Source organism: Cololabis saira, chromosome 7, assembly GCF_033807715.1.
Source record: "Cololabis saira isolate AMF1-May2022 chromosome 7, fColSai1.1, whole genome shotgun sequence".
NCBI lineage: Eukaryota > Metazoa > Chordata > Actinopteri > Beloniformes > Belonidae > Cololabis > Cololabis saira.
In genome coordinates this window covers 19,397,994-19,417,487 of record NC_084593.1, presented here as the reverse complement: position 1 = coordinate 19,417,487, position 19,494 = coordinate 19,397,994, and the positions used below count along the sequence as shown (strand labels likewise).

The following is a 19,494-nucleotide window of genomic DNA, read 5'->3' as shown; positions in this document are numbered from 1 at the left end:
TTTATGTGGCAACAACGAGTCTCTGATGTATTTTGGTCCTAAACCATTCAGTGATTTATAAACTAGCAGAAATATTCTATAGACGTCTATTCTCTGAGGTACATGTAGCCAGTGTGAAGACCTCAGAACCGGAGTGATGTGATCCACTTTCTTAGTTCTGGTGAGAACCCGGGAAGCAGCGTTCTGGATCAGCTGTCTGATTGACTTTCTAGACAGAACTATGAAGACACTGGTGCAGTAATCAATTCGACTGAAGATAAATGCATGGATGGGTTTTTCAAGGTCCTGCTGAGACATTAGTCCTTTGATCCTGGCGATGTTCTTCAGGTGATAGAAGGCCGACTTTGTAATTGTCTTAATGTGTCTTAAGGTCCAGCTCTGAGTCCATGATTACACCCAGATTTCGGGCCTTGTCAGTGGTTTGTAGCTGTAATAGCTGAAATTCTGTGCCGACTTTTAAAGACTTCCTTTGGCCCAAAAGCAACTACTTCAGTTTTGTTTTTTTGTTCAACTGAAGAAAATGAATTTACTCATTGATTAATTCTATGCATCTATTCAATGAGTAGACGCATAGATGAGCTCAATGTCACCAAGTGACATTGTAATGTAAAGCTGTGTGTCGTCTGCATAGTTATGGTAACTTATCTTGTTGTTTATTATTATTTGAGCTACCGGAATCATCCATCCATCCATCCATTATCTATACCCGCTTTATCCTTTGCAGGGTCACAGGGGTCTGCTGGAGCCTATCCCAGCTATTTTCAGGCGAGAGGCAGGCGGGTACACCCTGGACAGGTCGCCAGTCCATCGCAGGCTACCGGAATCATGTAGATGTTAAATAGGAGGGGTCCTAGGATGGAACCTTGGGGAACCCCACATGTATTTTTTGTTGATTCTGATGTAACGTCACCTATTCAAACAAAGTAGTCCCTGTCCTTTAAGTAAGACTTAAACCAGTCAAGTACCGTGTCAGAAAGTCCGCCCCAATTCTCCAGTCGCTCCAGTAATATACCGTGGTCAACTGTGTCAAATGCTGCGCTGAGGTCCAATAATAGCAGCACTGTGGTTCTTCCGGTCTTTATTTATGTGTATGTCATTGAAAACCTTGACAAGGGCAGTCTCAGTGCTTTGATGAGCATGAGAACCAGACTGGAAGACGTCAAGGCGAGTTGTGTAATTTTGTCCAAATTGGTTTTCATTGGACACGGCACTGTTCCTGGATTTGATATTGATACACTGACTGCTTTTCTAATCTTCACGATCTTCTCAGTAAAGAAGTCGGGAAATTCATTGCAGGACTTTGTAGAGTGGAGTTCAAATGCTACTGACACAGGAGGTTTTAATAACATGTCCACAGTAGCAAATGGTACGACTCTTATTGATGTTTCTGTTGATGATTTCAGAAAAGGATTCCTTTCGCATTCCTCAGTTGAAATATATCTTTGAAGTCTCTCGTTATAGATCTCATAGGAAACCTGGAGATCAGTCTTTCACCCCCTCTGTTTGGCTTTTCAACACACTTTTTTCACTTTGTACCAATGGGGCATTTGTCCAAGGAGATGTTTTCTTACCAGAGACAACCTTCCCCTTAGTGGGAGCAGTGGAATCAATGATATCTGAAATTTTACTGAGGAAGATATCTAGTAGTTCATTTAAAGAAATAATGACACAGTCGCACACCATCTGATGTGTTAATGGTCATCTTAGATTAATAGACTTGGTAATGACTTGGTAATGACTTCAGAAGCGACAGACTTTTACTTTCATTATAATTCGTGGGAGTAAATGAGCATTGGAAATTTCAGCTAAAATAGTTGTATAAGGAATAAAGCACCTAGATATTTTGTGCAGGCTATTCCAGAAAAAAAGAGCGCGACAATTTAGCACCTTTAGTTTTCAACTCTTCTTAGCCCAAATTCCATAAACTAAAGCAGGAACTTCTAAAGTGGCGCTTCCTCAATTTGCCCATGATCTTGGTTTGACATGATGCAGTTATAGTCATTAATCTCCTTAACCTTTTAGCAATACACACTACGTGCCTTTTTTTTTTGTCTGACACAGTTTTTTTCTCGTGTTTTTGTTTTAATATCAGTAGACGAGCCCCACAGTTAATCAGAAGTTTGCAAAATGATCACAGAATACAATGAATGTGTTTTGTAACATGTGTTGAGACATAAAAACAACAACAAAAAACAGTGCTTTCTGACCATAATATTCTAGTTTTAAATTGCTTTTTGCTTCTGCTTCCATTCACTGGTTAGTTGTAAACATTGTTAACAAGTTGCTTAGGTTTAAGAAAGCATCATGTTTTGCTTTTAAAGAATTTTACTGCACCGATCGGATTATTCAGGGATTCCTGGGAGATGAGTCCCACTTTCTCTAGAACAGACACAACACGTGGCATGGTCCACACAGGAGTAATCACATTGAAATTGATAACTTGTACTGAAAATACCCAAAAAAACACATGCTAAATGTGTGTTAGCACAAGAACCATGGGTTTATTTTGTGACTATTTCCTCCTTTGAAATTTCATATAACATGAGAGGGAGACCCTCCTTTGGCACTTTTGAATTGGTAAAGTGGAAAGTGAGGATGAGTGATCAATAAACTCTGAAATGAAACCATGAAGAGGTCACGGTCTCCCTCTCACTCATTCTTATCACTCCGCAGCATATTTAATTTCCACATAAGGAGGTCACACGCATAGGACACAGTGTGCGTAGATGTGCGTCTGCATGCATGTGTCTGCCGTAGCAGATTAGTGCTGTGTTCAGCGTGTCTGTCCCTCTTTGTCTGGCTGGCCAGGGGATCATAGCAACCTGGAGGACGGGCCGTGGCAATCCTGTTTACAGGCTGTGAGGGGGAGAAAGCAAAGGATGAAAGGGAGGACTTTTGTTCAAATTGAGTTGAAGAACATGCCCAAAGAATATATAACATAAAGGTTTAAAACCATTTGGTGACTGATTTATAGTATTTCCTCTTATTCAAAGTAGTGATATCTGGATTGAGTGCATTGTGTTTTAGACCCTACAAGGAAAACAGCCCCTTAGATCTGTGAGAAGGTGCAGGGGCAAGAGTGAACAGTGTAACTGTCAGTGTTTTGGGTTATGGGTTAATAAGGTCCATGTCTCTCTGGACAGCTGGTGAAAGACATGGAAATGAAATGACACCCATGGAGATACAGCAGCCCGCTGGGCCGCCGTGTCTCTCTGACAGTGCCAGCGACGGACCAGAGAAAAAAGGGAAGAAGCAGTCGATTTGTTCCTCTGGCTCCCTCCCCTCTCCTCTCTCTTTGTCTGGGTTTTATCTGGCCAACGGGGGGGCTGCATGCAGGCTGGTGCTGGGCGTCTTTGAAGCCCATGCAGCACTGTACATACAAACTGTGTGTGTTTGTGGGTGGGTGTGCGAGCTTGTCTTAATGCTGCAGAGTTCAGTTATCATTCCTCAGCAGGGCTTTGTGATGCCTTGGAGCCATCGTTTTTCCATCTCCTTCGCTTCCTCCTTTTTTTTCTGACACGCATGCACAAACAAGCGATCAGGAGTGACTTTTTTCAGCCGTATTACGAGGAAGAGGGAAGGAAGTGCGATCACTGAGTAGCTGTGCAGGAAACGGATATTTGCAGTCTGAGGGAACCGGCTCACCAAACAGCCCTTCGGTTTCTGTCTCGGTTTCATTAAGAGTTGTGGATTAAATGTCAGAGAGAGTCCCTGGAGTCATCTGATGAGCCGTGCGCACAAACACAGACTCAATATTCACTCTTTTAAAATCCCAGCACACAAGCAAACTGTGAATACACATTAACACAAACACAGATGAGGATCAGAAGAAATCAAACAGATTCATTTTCTTGCATCTTTATGCATCTTTAATGATCCTTGTCCACCTCTAGGTGCCGGTGTTGCAGCCGATGGACTTAATGGTTGAGGCGACAGCCAGGCGTGTGTTCAGCAATGCCCACACATACCACATCAACTCCATCTCTGTCAACTCCGACCATCAGACCTTCATCTCCACTGATGACCTCCGGGTGAACCTGTGGAACCTGGAGATCACCGACCGCAGCTTCAGTATCCTCTTTCTCTCACTCATTTATCATAGTAATTGAAAATCTTAAACTGTGATTAGAAAAAAAATATATAACTTCAGAAATGGACACAATTAAAACAAATACAAGGGTTATTTACTTAACACTTTGTCATAAGATCATTGGCTAAAAGGAGATTATGTGACTAGTAAAACAAAGACTGTAGAAACAAAAAGAAAACTTTGACGTGATAAGATTAAAGCCCTAAATGTGCAAGATGTGTACTCCTTTGATCTCCAAGGATTCTCAGAGATTAAACAAGTAAATCAATGAGAGAAATAAACCAGTTAACCTACATGAAATCATTGAAACAAAAGACTTCCTTGTAAAGGAACGGTATCTCTTTGGTTTTCAATATTGAATCAGTCTCATCACACCATAAGTGTGTTACCTTACAGAGGAAGAACTAACCAAAGGTTACTTTTAAATCAGACTTTTCAATAATTCACCATATGTCAGTATGCCTCTGGACTGGGAAGAGATTTGGGTTGCTTTAAACCAAAACATGAACCCGATTTCAATCAGTTGCATTCAAGACCCCGCTGATGTGGTTATTCATTCCAAAATAAAAAAGTGATGCGGTTCCAAGACAAAAATAATGAATAACAAATGGCCTTTTTTTCCCACCTAAATGTTCAACTCTAATCATTGAACTATTTTTCACAAATGTAGGGTTTGTAATCTCCCAGAATATTCATGTTTCACTTAAGTGTATTAGTGTCTCAGTAGCATGTATATCTGATTTATTTAATTTAACTATGTCTGAATATAAAATGTTTCCTTGACACTTTCCCTTCGTCTCCATAGTCGATTTATTTATCGACTTTGGCATCTAATCGCTGAACAGATTTAAGGGTCAAAATCAGGAAGTCAAGAAAAGTTATTTCCTCACAAAGTTTTAGATAACGAACTTGAACACCAGCTTTTAAGTATGTGTCTCTTTTATTCATTCATTGACTTGCAGTGCTAACATGCAACACGTTTTGCAACCACCGCGCCAGGCCAGGGCTGGATTGTGTTTCTCGAAGGCTGTTTTTCCTTAGCGGATGCATCTCAGACATTGTTGACATCAAGCCCGCCAACATGGAGGAGCTGACGGAGGTGATCACTTCCGCAGAGTTCCATCCACAGCAGTGTCACACCTTTGCCTACAGCAGCAGCAAGGGCTCGATACGCCTCTGTGACATGAGACAGGCGGCTCTCTGTGACAAGCACTGCAAATGTGAGTATAAGCAGATGGCATCATGTAGGAAAACAGACAAATACGTGTTGTTATTGTCAGATGATCTGATTTTATTTCTCGTGATGCTTTCTATTCTCTTATGTTTATTAATGTTTGAAACTTATTGTGGTCGTGGGTATGAAGTCCAACAGTATCTCACCTAAAATACTTTAATATTCCCTTTTCAATGTAAATATAAATGTTGCTTTTTTTCCTGTCTTGAAAGCTTCTGTGGAAAGAGAGATGAGTCTGTACAAGTAGCCGCTCCCAGGAAGCCCATTGTTTGTGGTTTTATATGACTGTCGAGTTTAAACTCCCTTCAAGGCCATGTGAGGCCATATTTCGTCCCGAACAACAACAGCTGATCTCAGTGTCCTTTGCTGAAACAGAGTATTATTTGCATGAATAGTTTTTTAAAATGTAAATGTAGCGGAAAAACAAACCCTGCTAGAGACAGTAAATCCGAAATTCTCCACACTCACAACATAATCATCCTAATCCTTCCAGAGTCACACTCAGTTTTCCTGCATCCACCCAGTCTTTGTGTGGCTGTGACACGGATGCCGCCCTGCTCAACGCACCGCGATTGATAACCCATCAATAACTGCTGTTGCATATTTCAAACAATGAGCAGCCTTCTCTAAGTCCTAACACCACATGCAAACACTTTAGTGGGATGAATAATGAATACATTGACATTTGCGCTGGGAAATCAATGTTGTAAGAGCAATTGTATTAGTCCCTCACGGACACACCTTGTTGTTCGATAATGTCACTCATTTCCTCAGACATATTGATGCGTCCGCTGGACCGTGCGTTCACGAGGCCTGTTGAATTTCATATGAGCATCTGAGCATTAAATAAGAAAAATTGGTTGGATTTGGAAGCTTTTTGAAGGGAAATTGGAAGTTATTAATAGCTGGCCTTGCAATTTTATTAATGGCATGAATGCGGCATTCCTGGACGCCTCAGGACAGGTCTCTTAATATCTACTGCCTCGCCGCATGAACTCGAATGGCTCGGAGCGACAAATAACACCGTCCCTGGTGTGTGTGCCACAGCTTCACCTTCCCGTGACACAGACATATACACATATAAACCTCATGTAAATGCACAAACACTCTCAATCTCCCTCCACGCCAATAAATCCAGGAGGCCGCTGGTATCAATCAGCGTTACAGCAAGGATGCGTGGACCGGTGAGGGATGGGTGGAGGGATTCACGGAGGATTGCCAAAGCACTGAGCCCCAGGACAGAGCGAGCGGGACCAAACGAGCCCCCCTGCTGCCTCCCCGGGGACCCTATTATACACCCCTGAAGCAGGAGGGCAAGGACACACATGCATATATACATGCACACGCTGCACCTTTGCTTATCCACAAACACCATTTCCCTGGAACGCATACACACACACGAAGAAGAAGAAAGGAAAAATCCAGCGAGGCTCATATGGGCCCAACACTTTGACATTGATTTGTTTTTCTTATCCCGTCCTCATCCCCCCATTTTTTCATCTCTTGCGCTGCTTCTCCAGTTAGACTCCCTATTGACACATCACAGGGCCTCAGCTGAGGAGGAGGATTGAGTAGAGGGGGAGAGCGGAGGGGGCTTTTTTGGAGAGGCGGCGAGGAAGGGGAGGAGGAACAATAAGTTGACAGCTAACGATGGAATGCCTGGCTCTCATCCCCAGTGTGCTGGCCTGCACACAGATCAGCAGCTGCCAAAATCAATGTGCATCATAACCAATATTTACCCATCACGCTGACCCGCGATTATCTCCCTAAATAATTCCATGAAGAGATGAAGCTGCTGCAGGAGCATGCAGGCAGCTATTGCAACTCAAACCAAATACTTTTTTTTTCTCTTTCTATTTCTCACTTAAATTAATCTTCTTTAAGATGCCATAAAATTATCTTTCCTGTGTAGTGTTAGATAACTGCTTTTTCTTTTTTATTGTCCTTATCTTGCAGATTTTGAGGAGCCGGAGGATCCATCCACCCGTTCCTTTTTCTCTGAAATCATTTCATCCATCTCTGACGTGAAGTTCAGCCACAATGGACGCTACCTGATGACAAGGGACTACCTCACTGTCAAGGTGTGGGACCTCCAAATGGAGAACAAACCACTTGAGACTTACCAGGTATGTTTCTCTCCTGCCCTCAAGTCAGACAGCCTTAATGCTCCAGAGGAAATTCCCAGCTGGAGAAGATAATAAATTACAGCTGAGCCCAGATCAAATCAAAACGTATTGATTTGAGGATAATCACTCAGCGTAATCTTTTTTTCCACTGTCGCCGTGTCAGTCTGTAACCTCGTCATCTTTAGCAATTATCCCAGGAGGACTTATTGAGCCCAGTGTCTGTTAGAAAATTGTGCTTTTGCAGAAGCAACCTGAAGGCTAAAACCTCCCACTGAGAGGTCACTGGGGTCGGATGCACACTGTCTGATCAGGCGGAGCCATCTCAGGGCAGGTCATGATTGATAAGACCATCAGCCGGGCTCAGGGGGATTCTCCTTCCAATTGGCCCTCCTTCTCCACCTGCTGCCGAACATCTTAGCTTGGTGATCGAGCCTGTAGGATTACAGGAAGTGGGGCATATGGCAGCAGAGCTTACAGTTTTCCTCTTCAAGGGAATGTGATGGACTTATGTTGCTTTGCACTGACGGACCATAACAACCAGGCTTTGTTTGGTTTTTCAGGTTCACGACTATTTGCGAGGCAAACTTTGTTCTCTGTACGAGAACGACTGCATCTTCGACAAGTTTGAGTGTGTTTGGAACGGATCAGACAGGTGAGGCTTCTCATCCATCATCCATCCATCATCCATCCATCCCTCCATCCATCCCTCCGTCCATCCATCCATCCATCATCCATCCATCCATCCATCCATCCATCCATCCATACATCCACCCCTCCATCCATCCATCCATCCATCCATCCATCCATCCATACATCCACCCCTCCATCCATCCATCCACCCATCCATCCATCCATCCATCCATCCATCCATCCATCCATCCATCCATCCATCCATCCATCCATCCATCCATCCATCCATCCATCCATCCATCCATCCATCCATCCATCCATCCATTCAATTCAATTCAATTCAATTCAATTTTATTTATATAGCGTCTAATACAACAAAAGTTGTCTCTAGACGCTTTCCAGAGGCCCATACCCAGAACATGACCCCCGAGCAATTATTACATAAACAATGGCAGGTAAAAACTCCCCTAGTGGGAGAAAAACCTTAAGCCAAACAGTGGCAAGGAAAAACTCCCCTTTAGGAGGGAAGAAACCTTGAGCAGGACCAGGCTCATAAGGGGGGACCCTCCTGCCGAGGGCCAGACTGGGGGTCGGGGACGGCAACAGCACAGCAGGCAGGTGGAAGCAGCAACGGGATGACCAGGGGTGGGGACCGCAGGCCAGCACGCAGCTCGAAGCTCCGGCCCAATCAGCAAGTCCCAGGTTGGGGTGCAGGGTCGGGGAAAGGTTGAGAAGGGGCAGGGCCAGGGAGAGAGTCTTGAGTGACGAACCTTCTCCCCCGCCCAAAAGGGGCCGTTACCCTGCCCCCCTCACTCCCACACTGCAGGTTCCGGTGTCCGGCAAAGGATGCTGCAACATGGACAAAAGAGAGAAAAGGGAGGAGAAGGGGGGGGGCCAGCACAAGAAACTACAGGAACGACTCTAACACACTAGAGTTTACACTACCTAGAGATTTACCAACACCAGCTAGAGGTTTACTAAACACTAACTATAGGCTTTACTAAACAGAAATGTTTTAAGTTTAGTTTTAAAGGTGGAGGTGGTGTCAGCCTCCTTAACCCCGATTGGAAGTTGGTTCCAAAGTAGTGGTGCCTGATAGCAGAACGCCCGCCCTCCAAATCTACATTTGGATACTCTAGGAACTACGAGTAAACCTGCACCCTGGGAGCGGAGAGCTCTGCCAGGAACATAAGGCACTATCAGGTCTTGCAAATAATGCAGAGCTAAGCCGATTTGGGCTTTATACGCAAGTAATAAAATTTTAAATTGGATTCTGAATTTTACGGGTAGCCAATGGAGCGACGCTAACACTCTTCTTTTGTTTGTTTGTATTTTGTCTTTTTCTTTTTTCCAGAAATATTCAAGTGCTTACTATAATTTTTCAAGCCTTCAACTGTCTGTCCGTGGAAATGTGGAAAAAAAATTAAATAAAAGCAAATCCTCCCATTACAGGGTCCACTACCTGCAGTGTGACTGAATACGATTGCCAAAAAATAAAGGGATTGACCATGAGGACGTTCAGTTAACTGCATGGCTGCAAATTAATTTTCTGCAAATCAACAAAAAGGAGTCAATTTTTCTGGTTCACCCTGATATCTTACATTTTCCTGAATGGAAATCCGTAAGATACACTTGAGAGACGTGGTCTCTCCTACTGATTCCTGTCAGCACTCGGGCTGCTGCATTCTGGATCAGCTGGAGCCTATTCAGCAAATTACCTTGACATCCTGCTAATAACACATTACAGTAATCTAGTCTAGAAGATACAAACGCATGAACTAGTTTTTCTGCATCATTCTGCGAGAGGATTTTCCCAATCTTTGCAATGGACATGGAAAAATGCTATCCATCTCCGTAATCCCATCCCTCCATCCATCCATCCATCCATCCATCCATCCATCCATCCATCCATCCATCCATCCATCCATCCATCCATCCATCCATCCATCCATCCATCCCTCCCTCCATCCATCCATCCATCCATCCATCCATCCATCCATCCACCCATCCATCCCTCCATCCTTCCATCCCTCCATCCATCCATCCATCCATCCATCCATCCATCCATCCTTCCATCCATCCATCCATCCATCCATCCATCCATCCATCCATCCATCATCCATCCATCCATCCATCCATCCATCATCCATCCATCCATCCATCCATCCATCCCTCCATCCATCCTCACTCAACAACCTCTTCTTCTCTCCTTCTCAGTGTCATAATGACCGGCTCGTACAACAACTTTTTCCGGATGTTTGACCGGAACACCAAACGAGACGTCACGCTGGAAGCGTCAAGAGAGAACAGCAAACCTCGAGCTATTCTGAAGCCTCGCAAGGTACGTCAGTTCTCATCAGCGCATAAATCCAATATGAATTTGAGTCAACTGGATTAATTTCCAGAAAGGTTGAAACGCTCAGCGAGTCACAACCATTTTTATAATTTGACTCAGGTGACAAAACAAAGACATTTGAATTGGGACGTGCCAAATATTACCTGGTTCTTCTACAAACTTTCTGGATCTTTTCTGTTGTATGGCAGAAATGATTATGACAAATTTTTTTTCTGTTAAGGGTTTGTCAGAGAAAATAATAACTATCTTGGTGTCGGTTCTTCTTTTACAACAGAAGGTCCGCAACGTTTTATTTGAGCTGATTTAAGCTAAAACCAGCAATATCTGCCTTCGTCAATGTTTTACATTACTATTGATTGATGGGTAATTTTTCAAATAAGTTTGGGGAAATATTAATTTTTTGTTTTGAGCTAGAGTTTTTATGTCCGTTTGGCTTCCTGGATAAAAGTCAGACACCAAAATGTAAATAAAGATTGGGCGTTGAACAAAGCTCTTCTTTTGTTTGTTTGTATTTTGTCTTTTTCTTTTTTCCAGAAATATTCAAGTGCTTACTATAATTTTTCAAGCCTTCAACTGTCTGTTTGTCCATGGAAATGTGGAAAAAAAAGAAATACAAGCAAATCCTCACATTACAGGGGCCACTAGCTGTGGTGTGACTGAATACGATTGCCAAAAATAAAGGGATTGACCATGAGGACGTTCAGTTAACTGCATGGCTGCAAATTAATTTTCTGCAAATCAACAAAAAGGAGTCAATTTTTCTGGTTCACCCTGATATCTTAAATTTTCCTGAATGGAAATCCGTAAGATACCACATGATTATATGATCCAGGAAAATCATATTATCATTTATTTCCCACTGAATCTAACAGTTACTTAAATCAAGGAGAATATGATGAGTCAGGCTCTAATGTTCCACCTCTTTTTTTCCTTTTTACATCAATCTTTTCAGCACATCTAGCGGTTGAGATGTAAATATTAAAATAACATGCCCAGTGAAGTATTTACTGTGTCTAATCTGTCAAAGTGGGACTCCTCAGAAGATAATCACGTTCTTTAATGATTCTTCTAGCTGAGAGCATTTTAGTGTCTCTCTTCCCTTTGCTTTGGTTCCCTCTCTGTTATCTTGGAAGTACAACGTGTGAGACTAGCAGGTGAGCATGGGGAAGCATTTTACTGCTTAAGCGCTAAAGCTTTTCCCTTAGAGGAAAAATGGGCTGAAAAATGCAGGGAACGCTGGCCGTTGAGGTGTTAAAGAGCCGGTAAAACGTTTAGCCTGTTTTACACGTCTGCTTTCACAAAGTACGAGGGTTTCATGCCAGTCTTGTTTCCTTTGTTGCCAGGTAACAAGACTGAAAGTGTTTTTTTTTTATTTATGATTGTAAAGGTGTGAATACTCATCCTCCCCTGCGTTTGCCCTCCAGGTGTGCGTAGGTGGGAAACGTCGCAAGGATGAGATCAGCGTGGACAGCCTCGACTTCAGCAAGAAGATCCTCCACACGACGTGGCACCCACACGAAAACATCATCGCCGTGGCGGCCACCAACAACCTCTACATCTTCCAGGACAAAGTGAACTAACAGGCAGTGCGCCCCTGCCGACCCCCCCGGCCCTCGTAAAACAAGGAGCAACTGTCTTCAACCCCCCCCACACCCTCCCCACTCTTCTTTGGAGCCGCAGAGTCAGGTGTCCAGTGACTGAAGTGGGGAAGGTGGACGATGAGACATTTTGAAAAGCACGAAATGGATACAATGTGAAGAAAAAGGTTTCATTCCACTATTTGGCTCATAATTCGATTCATTTAGCGTCACGGACGCCCGCAGACTTGAATCCCGTGCATTTATGCAACGAGAGGATTGCTGCATGAATACTTGTTATGTAGCAACCCTCTGGACCCTGACATAAAGGGCGGATTTGGGAACACTGAATATAAAACAGAGCACACAGACGGAGAAACCCAAGCTTACATGACGCCGGCTCGTTTGTCATGTAGCGGCAGTGCCCCCTGTCTTCAATCTGCTCGTGCTGCAGCGCATGTAATGAACCCTCCTGCCTCTGACTGAGGTGAAGTCGGAGAGCCCAGAGGGACAGACTGTTAATCTCCTACCCCACAAACTGAGCATTTTCTCCTGTGACGCAGCACGGTCAGTCTTATTAGCACCAGTTCTTCGTCTCCTTGTCGAGACTGCTGTAGTCTGTAATGTGAATGAAGCCCTTCCAGGTGGTGACACTTGTTTTATTTAACGCTGTTGTTTGTCGCGTCCTTCTCTCTCTGTCGACGAGTCTGTTTAGAAGCTGTGGTGCCTTCTTTTGGTATGTGGGGGTTTGATGTAGTGGGCGTGGGAGGGAGGGGAAGGGACTGTGTGAATGTTTTAAAATGAAATGTTAACTTGGAAAACATTTGGGTTTTTTTTTGTTCTGTTGTGTTTTTGTTCCCACTCTTTTCTTTCCTCTTTCTCAATAAGCAAAAAGAATAACCACACACACACACACACACACACACACACACACACACACACACACACACACACACACACACACACACATGCTAAAGGTCCACCTGGCCCCCAAGAGGAAAAATTGCTTGAAGCCAAGATCCTATTAAAGCACCCAATTACATGCTTGTGAGCTCAGGAGAGGGTGGTGTGAATTGTACAGAGTGACTGCAGTTTGTCTGATATCATGAAGAAACATGAAGAGACATGAAGAAAAAAAAACACTTTTTCTTTTCAAAAGTTCCTACTGAAGAAAAAAACCCAGACTCTGCCATATTTTGATCTTATTTGGACAGTACGGAAAATTGAAATTCCAGCGTTAAAAGACTTCCTTTTGCATGCATTGAATCTGATTTTGATGAGGCTGACAGCCTTCAAATGATTATTTGAACATCTGCTTTTCATACAAGGCTCTGTGCAACTACTGGGTAACAGGATGCTGCAGAGCCGCCCCCCCACCTCCCATCATCATCACCTGTCTCAGATTTGTTCGAAGAGCCACCTCCCTTAAAGCAAAGCAGTCAAAGGTCTAACTGAACTCTGTGAAATCAGGGAATAATCAAGTGTGATTCCTTTAACAGTACAATCTTCTAAACAACATCCTTTGTGACACTTATAATTGAAACAAAACTTTTATAGCTCAGAATGTATTGAAATGCAATGAAATACCATGCAGTCTTTATGGTTACTGGACTTTCTTTGAATAATAAAAGATAAAAAATAAAATAAATAAAGACGTGCAAGCTCAATCCAGCATTGTCGGACCTTATCTGTGAATTTGTGATGAATCAAAGTGAGAGACGCAAATGGCACGTCACTTCCTGGCTGTAGTCATCACGCAGTTTGGTGTAAGGTCGCCCTCATGTGGACAAAGATAGTAGAGGCGGTTTTAAATTCTGATTATTGATGTTAAATAATTTGAAATACATCATGATTTTAAAAAACAGCACGTAATCAATGCAATAAACAAATGAATTCTTCTTTAAAGCGAGAAACTTCACTATAATGTTGCACAGGTTCATGTATTGGATTCATAATTAGACGTATCGTGCATAAATACAGTAATTTACTTTGACACAGTGTAAATATTGTGAATTAAAGTCAAGAAGTGCTGATTGAAAATATTTGATTCTGACATAAAATCTGTATTATCAATTAATGAATTAATCCCATTGTGCAGAGTACTTATAAGTTATCAGGTCAGTTTGGAGACTAGGGTCTGAGTGGCGGCCATAGAGAAGACATTTTACATCTAAAATCCCTCAAACCTCATAAATGTCAACATTGTTGAAGCCATGTTAGATATAGTTGCAGTTCGTCACGTTTGCACTGCACAGTCATTTACTTTGACGCCACATTTTCTTTATGGCAGAACATTCACGTAACTGCGTCACAAAACAGGACGTGCTGTGTAACTGTAACTGGAGACCTTTTAGGTGATACAATATAAAAGTCCAAAACATTTACTTTACTGAAATCACCATAAAAGTTCTAGGATTTGATTTGTTTAAGAGGGTAATCAAAAAAACACCAGTACGCAAAGTACTACACACTTAAATGAATAAACAGCCTTCTTAAATGTCATTCAAAACATCCACACTAATGATGTGAAGGGAAATGATTAATTCACAATCACTCAAATCCGGGATCCAATACATTAACCTGTGCACATTATACTGAGTTTTTCCTAATTGGCCCCATGTGGGTGTCGTCTTAGCACATTTTGCCAGTTGGGGATAGTAGCTGTCAATCACATAGCATCTTTATAAGTAGCTGCAGAGGCTGCATCACAGTAGCTCGGCATGAGGCAGGGGACAGGCAGGAGCTCCACTCTGATCACTGATTGTCATTCAAAAACTTCCCTGATGCAATTGTTTTAACTGCTTTTGAGCCCAAGACATATTTCCAAGTCTTTTTCAAGATCAAATCTAATTTGGAAGATATTCTACCCAGAACTCCTTGTTTTGTCCTTGAGGCTATCTTTGACTTTTACAGATTGTTTTCTCTGTCTTTCTGGAAACGATGGATAAGCTGAGCGGGAACAATGCGACCACGGTGAACAGCTCACTAGACAAGTGGCCGTTCAATGAACTGGGGTCTTTCCACCACTGGGACTCCGGTGAGCTCAAAGTCCTGGTGCCGGCCATTCTGGGAGTCATCTGTGTGCTGGGTGTGGCTTGTAATCTCACCGCAATGGTCATCCTGTTCTCAAACGCTCACAGGGGCAAACTATCTCTGATCAACTCCCTCGTCTTCAACCTGATGTTTGCCGACGGGCTCCTGCTGATGTTCACAGTGCCTTTCAGGGCTGCGTCCTACTCCAAGGCCAGCTGGAATCTGGGCTGGGTGGTGTGCAAGACGGCCGACTGGTTCCTCCAGTCCTGCATGGCAGCAAAGAGCCTCACAGTGGCCATCATGGCCAAAGCCTGCTGCCGCTACGTGTCCAACCCCACCAAGCAGGTGAGCATCCACCTGGGCTCCATCCTGGTGGTGCTGTTCTTCATCTGGTTGTCCGCCTGCTCCGTCACCATCCCTCTCTGGTTGTTTGCAAAGCTGCAGAGAGGGATCCGTGGACTGGTGTGTATTCTGAGGGTTCCCCCTGAAGCCCAGGATTTCATGTCTGTGTATGTCAAAGCTTACCCTCTGGGGGTCTACTGCGCTCCTCTCAGCTTTGCTCTGATGTACTTCTGGAAGGCGTACGGCCAATGCCAGCGCCGCTCCAGTAAGACTCAGAACCTGCGGGCGCAGATCCGATCAAGAAGGCTCACTTTAATGCTTTTCAGCCTCACCGTCGCCATGGCTATCCTCTGGCTTCCTCAGTGGGTGGTGTGGGTGTGGGAGCGTCACATAGCAGAGAAAGAAATTGAAGGAGCTCAGCCTCTGGTCTCCTCTCCTCCCCTTTTCCTCACCTTGTCTGCCCAGCTGCTCACCTTCTCTCTGTCACTGGTGAACCCTCTCATAGTCCTCTTTCTGTCTGAGGAGTTCAGAGAGGGTTACAGGGGGCTGTGGAGGCGACTCACCATGCGCAAGCAGCCTCCCCCGAAGCCAAAGCCCGGACCCCACAATCCTACCTCTCTCCAGTCTCCTTGTCCCAGACCAGCTTTCTCAGGGCACCTGAGTTGGGAGAGAAACGTTCAGTTCAGCTCCAGCTCCAGCCAGCAGGAACCCAGCAGGGAGGCTCCACCCCAACCAGAGGAAGGGAGAGAAGCGGACGGGGCCAGCCTTAAAGATGGCTTTGTCCTGCCTGATGTGGAGCAGTTCTGGCACGAGAGGGAGACTGGATCGCACACAGACGAAAATGATCCGATCCCATGGGAGCATCAGACCGACGAGGGGAAGCAATAAAACGGCTGATCGTCAACAGACCTCTGCTGAGCGGACTGCTGAGTGTTAGAGTGTAAACTAGCAGTATTCTGTCATCTGTGTTTGTGATGTTATTCAAAGGTAAGAAGTGCCATCAGGGTGAATGTGCAGCAGCATCTGTAGACATCCCAATCTTCTGTGATAATCTTGTTCTTTGATGAAGCAGAATAGAGTATAATTACTGTGAGGTGATTATTGGTGGCTGGAAATCAAGACTTCTTGTAGTAAAATGCAGAATATGGTGTAGTATTTTTCTACTCAGATTTAATGTGCTGTAATGAACCAAAAGAAAGAATAGCGGATTATAGTTTTTTAGCATTTAAAACATAGAATTATATTGACAAAAGTTTTTGCACTTGTAAAATGATTGTTTAATAAAGTGATGTGGAGTTCAGCAGTGTTTCCAAATGTCAGTGTTAAGTGCTGGAGAGAATATTTAGTAAATCAATGTGCATCTGATAAACCATTGTTTTCAATAAAGGCACTGTTGCTTAAATGTGATTGTTTTGTTGCGATTCTGTGTTAGGTCATGAAATTTCACACAGGTAAAGTAGAGCCTTAATGGGAGGGGATCCTGCTGACATCGGATCATTAAATAGATTCTCATAAGGGCAGTGGGAATCGCCAGGGGTTGTAATTAATGTCTGAGCTCAGATGGGGTGTCAGTAGACCCACCTCTGTCCAGATATCATCTCGTCATTGATCTGAATACACACGATAGGTGAACATCTCATTAAGGGGGTTAATATCTGGATTTTTGGACTTGTAATTGATTTGTTTGCTACAAAAATAACCCATCTCAGATTAATGCTAAATAACAGTTTCAAATAATACTCATAGTCGCTCTCATAATAGATGTACATTTCAAATATTACATGTGGTTAAACTTAAAGGGTTTTGAGACGTGAAATATCTGTTCAAACAAAAAAAGAGTGTGGACGTAAATTTAGGATGTAGTCATCCCATAAATGCCTGACACCCTTTCTATTTTCCCTCCCTTATGACATTTTCCGCTCATTAATCATTCATGTCGACCTTTTATTGCCAGAGGCAAGTTACTCAATCAGAGCAACACTTACCTATATAACTCACCGGCAGTCCCCGGGGTAGTGACCCAGCCATAAACAATAAAGGCCAAAGGGAGCAACATATCCATCAAGCCACTGAAAATTTAAACTTCACTGTTAAAGAAAGAGAAATCACACAAAGTTACTGTGCACTCAGAACACAAAAACATCACATGAGCATCAATAATTGTTGTGAAACTATTTTTTTAAAGCTACTATATTGCTGCTCTTTTCTGCTGACGCGCCTGACTCTGGCGCTGGGATTTTATCCACTTTCAAACAAAAGGCCTGGAGCTGTTGTCACTGACATGTTGCAAACAGGCCTGAGTCAAGTTAATTTCCCTTTAATGTCTTACATGGGATGTAAACGCACGTGTTTTTTCTTGTCTTACCTCATTACAACAGGAATGGGAGGACAAGCACAAGCTGCATGTGGATATCAATCAAACTGTAGCTTTGGCTTATTTAAAATTCATGATACAAATGATTTTAGAATACCTTCTTCTAGCTTCCTCGCAAATCTCATCAATTTGTTTGACTTTTGTGCTGCAATGACAAGCTCACTCACTGGAAATACATATTCCAAGGCAGAATAATAGTGAACTGTATTGTGACACTCAAAAATAAAACATCTGTGTACTGGCTGCCTCAATAGTTTTTTACTCAATAAATAAATAATAACAAGAAGAAAAAAAGACCTGAGCTTCTCCTTACCTACAAAAAAACACCATATTTTCACATAATTGCACCTCTGGACAGATTACATTTGGGTTTATCCATTTCAAACCACCCAACTCTTCCTGTTCGTATGTACAACCAAGTTCATAATCAATAGCAAAATCCAAAAGAATGCTCACAATATTTGTTTAGATATGAATTATTGAAGCTTGGTTCTGAAAGTTGGATGTCATAGCCATTCTTTACATGCATGTACATGTACAAATCATTTATAAAGATGGATAAGTACCAGTTTTAAAAAGAAACACCATTAGGGCAGGAAAATTAGGGTAAAAGAGAAGAACAAAACTCTGGGAAACCATGGTATCACCAGAAAAGACAGAGGATCAAGCAGTGAATGAAGAAATCAAAGAGTAAAGAGGTGGAGTAAAGGCTGATGGTTGACTGAGTAAAACGCACAAAGAAGGTAAACTGTTATTGCCGAATGTTTGACAGTATTTAAATGACCAAAACACGTTTTTATACACGAATGTAGAAACTCAAATTCTTTAAACACATAAAACAACACATTCATCCCCACGTGGTTTGTTTTCTTTTCTTTATGGCACCAAGAGTTGATTGTGAGGAGATTGGATGATATTCTGACACATTTACTTATCTGGTACTGCACTAAAGTGACAACAAACAGACAAAATGTAAGTTATGAGCTGATTTAAAAAAAACAAACAAAATAAACAAGTCTTCACTTATAAATATATATATTTTTAATCATATACAGTATTTCCGAGCAAAACTTATTTCTGGCCCTTTTTCTGTGGGAAAGTGCTGCTGTTCTAAAAAAATAAGTTCTTGCCAGATTCCTAGTACTTATTTGTTGTTTATTCAGTTCATCCGTTCTTTCGTTATTCAGTCATTCATTGTTTAACGTTGATTAAATTCAGAAGTGATAACTGGAATAAGTAGCGTATTTAGGTCCCCAGACAACCACACAGCAATCTTTAGGAAACTCTAGAAAAGCAGAATGTTATTGTGAAAGAAACCACCGAGTTTCTAGTTTGAGTCTGTTGCAGAATGAGCGCTCCCGTCTCTGTAATGCGTAGTGTTTGGTTGAGGACGGACAGTCCAAGACATGTGGTTTAAAATAACACAAGGACAAGATATCAAACATTTTCATTATTTTTTTAATGAGATTTACTGAAATCTGTTGCAACAGGGTATTTATGATGCAACGTTTTGATCTTGGATGGGATCTTTATTTGGCACCTTCACCGACAGCTGCACAGTCAGGTGAACTACATTCAGACACTGAAATAAAGGAGCTCAACAGCAGCCAGTGGAGGTCAACAACCTTTTGTTCTTCTTTTCTCGACTAGAAAATATAACTGTAAACAATTCTTACTCCTCTCTGGTTTTATAGGTTTAGTCTCGACTCTACGGGTGAAGCCTCTGTCCTTG

The 19,494-nt window shown here is 42.7% G+C and overlaps 2 protein-coding genes across 3 annotated transcripts in view; both read left to right on the top strand.

The window, feature by feature from the left end:
- Positions 1-12,776, top strand: part of ppp2r2ba (protein phosphatase 2, regulatory subunit B, beta a) — a 48,696-nt gene extending 35,920 nt beyond the window's left edge. Inside the window, exons 5-10 of one of the 2 annotated variants that reach the window (XM_061724944.1) lie at positions 3,894-4,071; positions 5,146-5,310; positions 7,281-7,450; positions 8,011-8,102; positions 10,298-10,421; positions 11,861-12,776. In XM_061724944.1, coding sequence (XP_061580928.1) covers positions 3,894-4,071; positions 5,146-5,310; positions 7,281-7,450; positions 8,011-8,102; positions 10,298-10,421; positions 11,861-12,016 — 885 coding nt within the window. In that variant the 3' untranslated portion in view covers positions 12,017-12,776. The remainder of the gene's footprint in view (positions 1-3,893; positions 4,072-5,145; positions 5,311-7,280; positions 7,451-8,010; positions 8,103-10,297; positions 10,422-11,860) is intronic. The other variant, XM_061724945.1, reaches the window with a different exon arrangement.
- Positions 12,777-13,859: 1,083 nt separating this feature from the next.
- On the top strand, positions 13,860-16,742 carry gpr151 (G protein-coupled receptor 151). The gene has a single exon (XM_061724946.1). The coding sequence runs from the start codon at positions 14,954-14,956 to the stop codon at positions 16,274-16,276; it is 1,323 nt and encodes a 440-aa protein (XP_061580930.1). The 5' UTR covers positions 13,860-14,953; the 3' UTR covers positions 16,277-16,742.
- Positions 16,743-19,494: the final 2,752 nt, after the last annotated feature.

Excerpts from the sequence above, each read along its gene's own strand:
- gpr151 (XM_061724946.1), top strand. The coding sequence starts at position 14,954 with ATGGATAAGCTGAGCGGGAACAATGCGACCACGGTGAACAGCTCACTA.